General features: G+C 47.8%; 3 protein-coding genes across 3 annotated transcripts; 1 reads left to right on the top strand and 2 right to left on the bottom strand.

Moving 5' to 3' along the window:
• Positions 1 to 277: 277 nt before the first annotated feature.
• VTN77DRAFT_9032 (uncharacterized protein) lies at positions 278 to 1,767 on the bottom strand (the record flags this gene model as incomplete). Its single annotated transcript, XM_069425596.1, has 7 exons — positions 278 to 392; positions 507 to 585; positions 636 to 691; positions 772 to 965; positions 1,044 to 1,319; positions 1,384 to 1,509; positions 1,624 to 1,767. 7 exons carry the CDS (start codon positions 1,765 to 1,767, stop codon positions 278 to 280), a joined length of 990 nt encoding a protein of 329 aa, XP_069274251.1.
• Positions 1,768 to 4,252: 2,485 nt separating this feature from the next.
• On the top strand, positions 4,253 to 5,398 carry VTN77DRAFT_9031 (uncharacterized protein; the record flags this gene model as incomplete). Its single annotated transcript, XM_069425595.1, has 2 exons — positions 4,253 to 4,579; positions 4,658 to 5,398. The coding sequence occupies 2 exons, from the start codon at positions 4,253 to 4,255 to the stop codon at positions 5,396 to 5,398; spliced, it is 1,068 nt and encodes a 355-aa protein (XP_069274250.1).
• A 143-nt stretch (positions 5,399 to 5,541) lies between these two features.
• Positions 5,542 to 8,169, bottom strand: VTN77DRAFT_9030 (uncharacterized protein; the record flags this gene model as incomplete). The annotated part of the gene is made up of 11 exons (XM_069425594.1): positions 5,542 to 5,699; positions 5,818 to 5,920; positions 6,080 to 6,222; positions 6,298 to 6,780; positions 6,858 to 7,119; positions 7,184 to 7,320; positions 7,379 to 7,606; positions 7,700 to 7,855; positions 7,928 to 7,942; positions 8,024 to 8,037; positions 8,108 to 8,169. The coding sequence occupies 11 exons, from the start codon at positions 8,167 to 8,169 to the stop codon at positions 5,542 to 5,544; spliced, it is 1,761 nt and encodes a 586-aa protein (XP_069274249.1).
• Positions 8,170 to 9,416: the final 1,247 nt, after the last annotated feature.

Below are 9,416 nucleotides of genomic sequence, written 5' to 3'. Positions count from 1 at the left end.
TACTTGGCAACTTTCCATTCCTGACATACACTGCCGCCGCCTCCTTGTTCTGTTCTGACTGGTCTGTCCCTGAGAGGGAGAAGATCTGGATGGCAGATGCCCGGTCCTTACGGACGGACTCGAACAGTTGCAGACGCGAGGACACGCTGTCTGTCGGAGAAAAGTGCGAGAAGAAGACTCCTAGCGCGGCGGCATCTTCTATCGCTTGGCCTGCGCCTTGGCCTTGGTCTACGCTGAGGATCAGCTGCTTTTCCAGGCTGTACGATAGAGAGGGCAACTAACGAGGGAGCATCGGATGGGCAGCATCTCCAACCAGGACGAGCCTGTCTTTGATCCAGGTGGGTAATGGATTCCGGGAAAGCAGTGGCCAGAGCTTGATGTCGTCGGCGTTTCTGCAGGAAGAAATGTCATCCGCGTGAGTCTGGATGATAATAGTTTATTTGTCCATTGCGTGTGCATAATCACACACACTTTCTTTCTCCTGCTAACAGTTTCTACCAACTCACCTGCAGATTGCTTTGAGCCTGGGATGAAAGCCTGAGAATGTCTCCAGAAGCTGCTCACGCGATGCGGAAGAATTCCAATCTGCTCGATGTCGGTTTAGCTTCTTTCGTAGATTGGGACTGCTTGCCTACCTGCATGACAGCTCCCCGTATCCGGATGAATTCCCGCGAAATTTTGAACCTCGTGTCTGTAGATGTCTCTCTGTTAGTCGGTTCGAAACGCACGACCTGAGATGCAACGCAACGCAACGCAACGCAACGCACGAACCCTCTGCAGGGGTACCACACAAGTCTGCGATCCTCTCCCACTGCCAGCGTCAATCGACCCATCGAGTCTTCGAACAGAGATCTGGTCTCCTCGTCGTCAAGGAGTTTTCTGGTTGGGATGAGGAATCGGAAGGCTGCTTGTCCCGTCCGAGCGGCTGGACTGTCGAAGCCTGTGACTTTGTAGGCGAACCGTGACTGTACCATCGTTAACAGGTTCAACCTGAATGACCTTTTCGAACCTCTCTCTCATCTGTCGGAAATCGTCACACTCACATGAACACCGTCAGCAGCGACGATGAGATCTTTCCTGCGCGTCGACCCGTCCGCGAGAGTCACTATTCCCTCCTCGCAGTCTACGTCGACCACCTCCGCACCGAGATTTATCTTCGCCGGACACACTGACAGCGGCGACTCCACGGCAAGCCGGCGCAGCTCATTGTGCAAGTCGACTCGATGGAAGGAAAGATAGCGATCGCCGTATTTGGCGGGTATATGGGTCAGATCGGTGACTTCGAGCAGTTCGAGGGAATCGCCCTTGCGGAGTTGATGCTGGGATAGAACATCAATACATGACTCATGTCCATTGTTACTGGGATTTTTCCAAGGTTCTTACCTGCTCCAGATCTAACGCCTGCGCTCGCTCAAAGTCGAATCCCCAATATTTGAGGATCCGTGTTGCGTTCGGGCTAGAATGGATTGCTGCGCCGACTTCACTTTTGAAGTGTGAACGCTCGAAGATCTGGGTAGAACGGTGTCAGTGACAGATTACATATATAACAAAAACAAATTTCATGGTTAAAAGTCTTCCATTACTCCCCCAGAGCAGCTGGAAAAGACTGGACGACCGGCATACCTCAACACGATGCCCACTCCTCGACAGGGCTATCGCAGCACTCAGTCCCGCAATTCCAGCCCCGACAATACCCACGTCGAGACTGTCATCACTTGGGCCTGGCGCGAAGGCATTCTTCGGAGGTAGAAATCCATGATTGTGCATGATGCTGCGCTGTCTTGGTGGATTGACAATGATATACAACTACTGGGAAGGGATCCTCCTGGTATAAAGATAGAAAGGCGGGGATCTGCAGGCTGCAGGTTCATATCCCTGCGCAGGCGGCACATGATGGAATGGAATGCTGTTCAGTGGACGTGCCAGATTTTGTATGTACAACAGTACGGGCATACCAATTAAATTGAAATCTTGCTGCATCCAACAGCGTACTGAACGAAACATGTAGATAAAAAATCACAAAAAAAAGAAAGAAAGAAAGAATGGAAGAAGGAAGAGGGAAAAGAGAAAGAGAAAAGAAGAGAGAGATGATTCCAGTTTCGAGTATGAATTGATAATAGGTACCTAGGTAGGTGCAATTAATATATAAATTACAGACATGAGCGTCAATACTGGTTTATGGAGACAGGAATCTAGCCATTGAACCTGCATGTCCATAGTACAAGAAACAGTCCTAATATTACGATGTACTCAGGTAGGTACAGTACATTACACTCATGTATTTCCTGCATTAATTAAGGTCTACTATAGGTACTCTACCAAGCAAATCAACCTTCCCGACTGCAACACCACTAAGCTCACCCTATTGACCATCGCGCGAAATCCTTCAAAACAATTGACCAACAAAACGTAAGAAATGAAATTATCTGCCAAAAAAAAAGGGAAAAAAAAAGAAAATTGCAAACCCTAAAAAAAGACAAAATGAAAAGACAAAAAAGGAAGAACTGGTGCTCCTACCACCAGACCACAGCACCGTGAATCGATGTGAAGAGCAGGACAAGAATGACTTTGAATGCGATGCAAGGTTGACATTTTTAATGAGGGGAAAATGAGGGTTCTCGGTGCAGCCTGCTTCCCGGCCACACGCTTAGTCAGCTCCGTTGGCCCGTGCGCCCAAACCTCCTCCTACCTCCTTCCACACAACCAGGTCGTCTAGTTAGAGAGGTTCAATATAGAGAGATCTGAACGGCTTCATTCTTTCCTTTCTAGTAATTCCCCACTGAGCGTTGCCGGACTCGGCAACAGGGGTTTTTTTTTGTGAGAGTACAAAGTACTCTGGGAATTGATATGGACACCCCCTTTTTACTATCCACACCCCCTCTAAATCATTTTTGGTTAAGTCCCGAAATTGTTTTACCACCAAAAATGCTAGTGGATTTGATTATGAATTTTTATATTTGTAACCATAAAAATTAATATAGAAATTAATATAAAAATTGATTAGGCTACTTTTATATTACTAAGGACATGTTATTTTTTTGCTAGAAATTAGAATTTATGGCCACTAGTGGTATTTTTAGTAGTAATGTGACGGTCCGAATTAGGCGGTGCATTAGGCGGTGAGGCATATGGCCGGCAGAATCCGTGAGATATCTCGCTGGACCTCGTAGATAGCTTCTTTCTCCCCCAGCTTAGTCTCTTCGTTCTGAACTGCCTCATAGCTTCTAGATAAACCTACTAGCTAATGGGATTTGGGTTTGTTACAAGTAAAACAATTTTAGCAGCTTAACCAAAAGAAGTTAATTCTATTTAGGCCTACTCCCTTATAGTTAAAGAGAATAGATACTAATAAGGTTCCCCTTTAATACTTCCTTTAGGTTCTAGGGTCTTTAGCAGGGGTGTGGTTATCAAAATGGGGGTAGTAGCACCCAGCACTCCATACAGTAGGTTGTTGTACGACTGACAAAACTGTCCAATAGGAATGTTCCAATTCCTATTCTGCCACTTGCCTAGGTAGGCAGGCGGTGATACAAACCTGGAAACCATCACATATTGATATGGTGGTAGTATACTCTGTATACAACCCTAAAGAAGAAAATCACATGAGGCAGAAACCTCGCGTCAAGCTTGATCCTGGTGATATCTGCATCATACCACTCATGCTGTTGTCCAGCATAGTCCAGATGGATTGTGGTGAGAATGTCTGTAGGAGTCAGAGATGTTCATGTCATATCACATGACTCATTGGGCCAGACTGGGCAGTGAGCACATGATTAAACCTACCTAACCTAGGAAGGCTAGACAGTTTCCACGGTTCCCAAGCCTTGACCCACCTCTGTGTTTGGTACTTTCCTCTTTTGATGGAAGGGGTAATTGTCTCCGGCAATCCTCTACTATACAGCTTTGGTTCTGCATTCTCGACAGCTGGAGCCATCCTATCTATACTTTTGACAACCAGTTCATGCATCGTGTTGCAGGATTAGAGGACAGATGGAGAAACTAGTACCTCATACTCCTCTTTCCTTCCTTAATTGGATCTTGTCTGTTCGGAAAGACTTGCCGTGGGTATCAGGATGAGAAGCTCGAAAACATAGATATGTATGTACATACATAGTGCTTTTTGAGTATATAAGTCTATCAAGGCTCACTTCTGATTCCCTTTTTCCTTTCTTATTTTATTCTATAAGTCTACTCCTGTGGCTAGAAAACCGGCCGGCCGTCATTCACATCAAAACTACCTTTTTTCTGCAACATGACTGTCCCCAAGCTCAAAGTCGCTGTAGCCGGTCTAGGCCGTGTAGGCAAGCGACATGCAGGGAACTTCTTGAACCACACCCCCCAGGCAGACTTGGTCGCCGCCTTCTCGCCCGATCCGACGGAGCTGGCCTGGGGGAGACAGCATCTCGAACCCTACGGTGTCACCCTCTATGACGACTACGACAAAATGCTTCAGCATCCCGGGTTGATGGCCGTCGTGATCGGGACGGCAACCTCGGTCCATGCGGAAGAGACGATCAAGGCGATGGAGAAGAACTTGCATGTGCTGTGTGAGAAGCCGCTTTCGACGGATCCGAGTGTTGTATGTAGAGTTCTTTATGCTCATGACTGTTGTCTATCCCTTTATTAGATGGATAAAATATGCTGACTGACTATTCAGTGCAGAACCGTCGTCGCTGAAGCAAGGAAGAGGCCGCATCTGAAAGTGATGTGCGGCTTCTCTCGCCGGTTCGACGACTCCTATCGTGACGCATTCCACAAAGTCAGTCAAGGTCAGATCGGACGGCCGTGCATTATCCGGAGTCAGACGTGCGACAAGTACGATCCCTCAGGCTTCTACGTCCAATACGCGTCCTGGTCCGGCGGCGTGTTTGTCGACATGTCGGTGCACGATATCGACCTGACCCTGTGGTTTTTGGGCGACGATGTCGTCCCGAAGAGCATCTCGGCTCATGGAATCATCGCCGTCCAGCCGGAGCTGAAAAGGTACAACGACTACGACAACGCGGTCGGCATTGTCGAGTTCCATGGTGGTAAAATCGCCTACTACTACTGCTCACGCATGATGGCGCATGGGCAGGAGGACACGACCGAGGTCATCGGCACGGAAGGCAAAGTGTCGATCAATACCAACCCGCAGCGCAATCTCGTCAACTATTACCACGCTGGCGGAATCACGCGCGAAGTTCCGGCGGACTTCCAGGGCCGGTTCGCGATGGCGTTCGTCCAGGAGGCGAACGAATTCACTGACGCGTGTCTGAACAATAAGCCGCTGCTGATGAAGTTGAGCAACGCCGCCAAGGCGGTTGAAATCGGTGCTTATCTGCAGGAAGCCCTGGTGACGGGGAAGCAAATCCACTTTGACGAGTTTGGTCGGAGGATCGAGAGGCCTAGCCTCTAGACAGGTCCCGTTTTGTCGTTTACCATCTTGTTCTTGTTCCACCTAGAAGGCTAATTATCAGTAATCTATTGAGTTGGGTTCACCCGTCCATCAACACACACCATAGTGGGTGTAGATTGATTCTTGTATCCATGGGATCAGACTCATGGTCTCAGATTTCTGCTACCAGAATCCTCCTCCTCCCACTGCTCTCTCAGCGATCGTATTAGACCCTCACTCTTCCACCCCGTCGCCTTCTCCATATTTATCAAAAACGCAACTGCGGCGTCTTGAGTCCAATTGTCGCGTAGACAGCCGCCCCCTGGATAGTCCAACCAAGTACAATTAAATTAGCTAACCTTGACTTAAAACTTCAGAGTTGAGAACGTTCAAGAAAGAAAGTGGGAGAAAGAGAGAAAGGAAGAAGGGAGGGGACTTACAAACAGAGAGAGCATGGCGAGCGGTGAAAAGCGTGTTCGGGGCGGTTTTTTGATTCGAGACCGCTAGGCCTATGACGATGAGGAGGTGCTCGCGTATCAACTTCTACAGTAGCGAGGACATGAAACACCGTGTCAGATGATAATCATAATAATAATAATGGTGATGATGATGAAGTACTCGGGGTGGTAATCTCCGGAACGGGCTAGAGGGGAGAATATGCTCATGAAATGAAATGAAACGAAATGGCAGCTTATTACTGACCTCCACTCTTCTCACATGCTGGAAATGATCGTATCGGGATCTCATCATGCTCGACATCGTCGGATAATAATGCTGCTGCTGCTGAAGTGTAGACATCGCAAGAATCACTATCTTGGCGATGTGGTAGTATTGTAGACCGACCGCTTTTGATTTAACATAACTTGTCAGTGAACTTATTTCAGCTATTTACTATCTCGAGACGATGGAATTCCTCTCACCGTGAAACGGCGCTAGCATCCAGATTTCTGGAAGACCGCGACTGCCTCGATGCTGGTCCTCGTCTCTGCTGCTGCTGCTGCTGGGTTTGAACAGAATAGGCTCGAACGTCGGCGGCCTGCTCCGCTTCCAATCCTCCACTTCTTGGTCTACATCGTGCAAGCTTGCGCTCCAAATCTGCCCACCATCTGAAGGAGTTTGCTGCTGCTGCTGCTGCTGCTGCTGAAAAGCACAACTCAACACCTTCGCGAGGAGGAAAACCATCCTGTTCGCCCACGACACGTCATCGGTTCGCTGGAATGTGCTCGAACGAAGGAAGTTGTCCAGTCTCGTCCGCAGGGGCTGCTGCGAGACGAGCGATGCGTAGATGTCTTCGCGGAGACAGAGCCATGCTGCGGCCTCGCCCAGACCACCTGAAGAAGCGAAGTGGGCGACGGAATTCAGGATTCGGGTCGTGCCTAAGAGGTGGCATCGTTTATCGTAATCTGTGGACGAGAAAAAAAAAGTCATTATCAGAAACTCTCAGGAGGGACAAGTCTGACTGACTGAATGACTGACTAACCATCCATCTCCTCATACTGCCGTAGAATAGCAATAGCGGCGAGGACATCCTCCGACACTTCGGTGTCTGCCGCCGAAAGAACCGGAATGAGCAGCTGCAAACACCGCGTGTGATACTGCAGAGCTTCCGTTTCGTCATACCCCGAGAACCGGCTCACGTGTCGCGACGAAAATGCAAGGATCGCAAGACGTAGGACTGGTTGGTGGAGGGCCCGTCGTGGGGCTTCGATCTCGAAGTGTCTTTGAAGATCGGCGACGTCGGCCTGAAAGCAAGCAAGTGTTCAATATTGACGCCAGTTATTTGGAAGACCAAAAGGGGGGACTCACCCACTGCGCCATGTTCTCAATAAAATTTTGCATCAGGTATGCTTCTCTTTCAGTGAACTTGTAGGCTGCGGCCTCGATGGAGGAATCATAGTAGCCAATCGATCGTTGGTATGCTGGGGATCTCTGATTGTCGGATACTGCAGTACAAAGTAAGCACTTCAGTCTGATCAGTAGAGCGTTGAGTTTTGACCCTACCATGCGAATAGTACTGTTGATGTTCTGGTATGGAATACCCACAATCGCTAGGGTTCTGATTCTGGTCTGGGCCATATTCACCATGATTTAAGCTGCCAATGGACTCAATGGCCGTGCTGTCCTCAGAAGAATTTGCAGGGACATGATCATCATCCAATTCTTCATCACCTACAGAACAATCGTTTTTGTACCACTCGATAATCTCTTGTGTCTCGTCGTGATATCGCACTGACATTTGTGTTTGGAACAGGGTCAGCAGGCAGCTCGCACTCGCACGACAAGGATCTTGCGGACCTTGCTTTCGACGGGGCTTATGCTTACAGGTCTTTGGCACTCTCAACCATATCTGGTCTTTGGAAAAGACAATGCTCCTATCATCAACAGAGCTGCCCGCATACCGGAAACGAATGTTCAGCGGTCTCGAGCAGGGAAGATTTCTTTCCTGGCATTGAAAGCAGGATGATATCCGAGTGTCGCCTATTATTACATTTAAAACGGGAACAGGAGGAGACAGAATGGAAGGAGGGAAAAAAAAGAGAGAGAACATACACTTTAAATGGAGCGCTGCGTCGACAGAAAATAATCATAATCAGCGACGTTTCTTACAAAAGAGAGGCTAGTTCGGCTAAAGAGAGAGAGACACACCACGGCAGTTTTGACTACGCATTCATTCTGTCAGCAGACATCGAGAGAAATTCACGAGATTTTTTGTCAGCAGGTTGCTATTACCATCCTATAACAACTCTACTTCTTCGTCGTGGACTACCATGGTACGCTGTCTTCCGTGCCATCGGACAGTGGCATCGATCAATCAATCAACTCAATGGCGGGGAAATCTGTAACTGCATGAATGTCATTTGATTTGTGTTCAACTGACGTCGAAACAGCTGCAGTCGGCAATCACTGGTTGGCAACCGATATCATTGGCAGACATGAAGTCTTCTTAACAACTTCTCTTTAAGCTTAATAAGGTAGGTCGTCGGATTACCTTCCGAGGTGGATTCCAAGTCCATCCGCTTAGTATATATATAGCCTTCACGTGACGCATCTATACCCTACCTACATATTTCCATCCCATAGGAGGAACGTCTGTTAGAAAGAAAGAAAGAAAGAAAGAAAGAAAGAATAGATAAAATGGGCCATGAGGGAATGTAGCATTCAAAACTCGTAGTGCGTGGGAACTGTACTGACTCGCAGCGATCAGTGATATGTGCAATCAGGTCATCCAATTCTGAGAATAAAGATACCACTCTTCGTAAAAAGACTCAGTCTGAGGATATGGTTGAACGTATGTACATACTTTCTAATGAGAGGACAAAGTCATGGACTAATGAGTGAACGTCTCAGAATTACATATCACAGGGCGGAAAGGATACCCGCATCGGTGTTCCAAAACCCATTTTCCCCATGGGGAGGTATGAAACTTATCCCCAGACGAGGCGACAAGCAGAAAAGGAAAACGGTCTATCGAAGTGACGACGCCACAGTCGTTTTACGCTTATCTATCAATAAATCTCACGAGTGCTTCCAATTCCGGCAAGAATCTACGGAGATAGAGGGAAAATACCGTAAAGATCATGTATTCGCTAAATATTCCCTGCGTGAACAAACTTGTCATCTGCCTGCTCATGACTCGTATTGGCGTAACACATCACAGGTTGCGGTTGCAAGTCGTTTCACGTTCAAGAAATGAAATCTACCCCGACAAATACCTGGATCGATGCAGCGTCTCATATGATGCAAGTCATCCATCCTCTGCGCTTGACCAACCCCGGATCCAGCGCTTCCAATAGCATGCTAGACGTACAACATAAGAATTCATCCGAGAATGTAGGGAAAACCCCTGCAGAGGCAAGGGGGAGCGTAAACAGAATACATAGGAAACCAAAGCCGTCAACTTTACAGACCCGGAGACTGGAAAAGGTAAATAAAAGGGAAGAAAAAAAAGGTGATGGGAAAATGTAAACCATGAAAACCTTGGGCTCGCTATGCTTAACAAAGGAAAAGAAGAAAAAAAAACTCAAAGGGAAAAGAAGCA

The sequence above is a fragment of the Rasamsonia byssochlamydoides genome (genome assembly GCF_041956645.1).
Source record: "Rasamsonia byssochlamydoides strain NRRL 3658 unplaced genomic scaffold VTN77scaffold_80, whole genome shotgun sequence".
Taxonomy (NCBI): domain Eukaryota; kingdom Fungi; phylum Ascomycota; class Eurotiomycetes; order Eurotiales; family Trichocomaceae; genus Rasamsonia; species Rasamsonia byssochlamydoides.
Note: the sequence above shows the minus strand (reverse complement) of the source record. Positions and strands in the feature narration are given on the sequence as shown.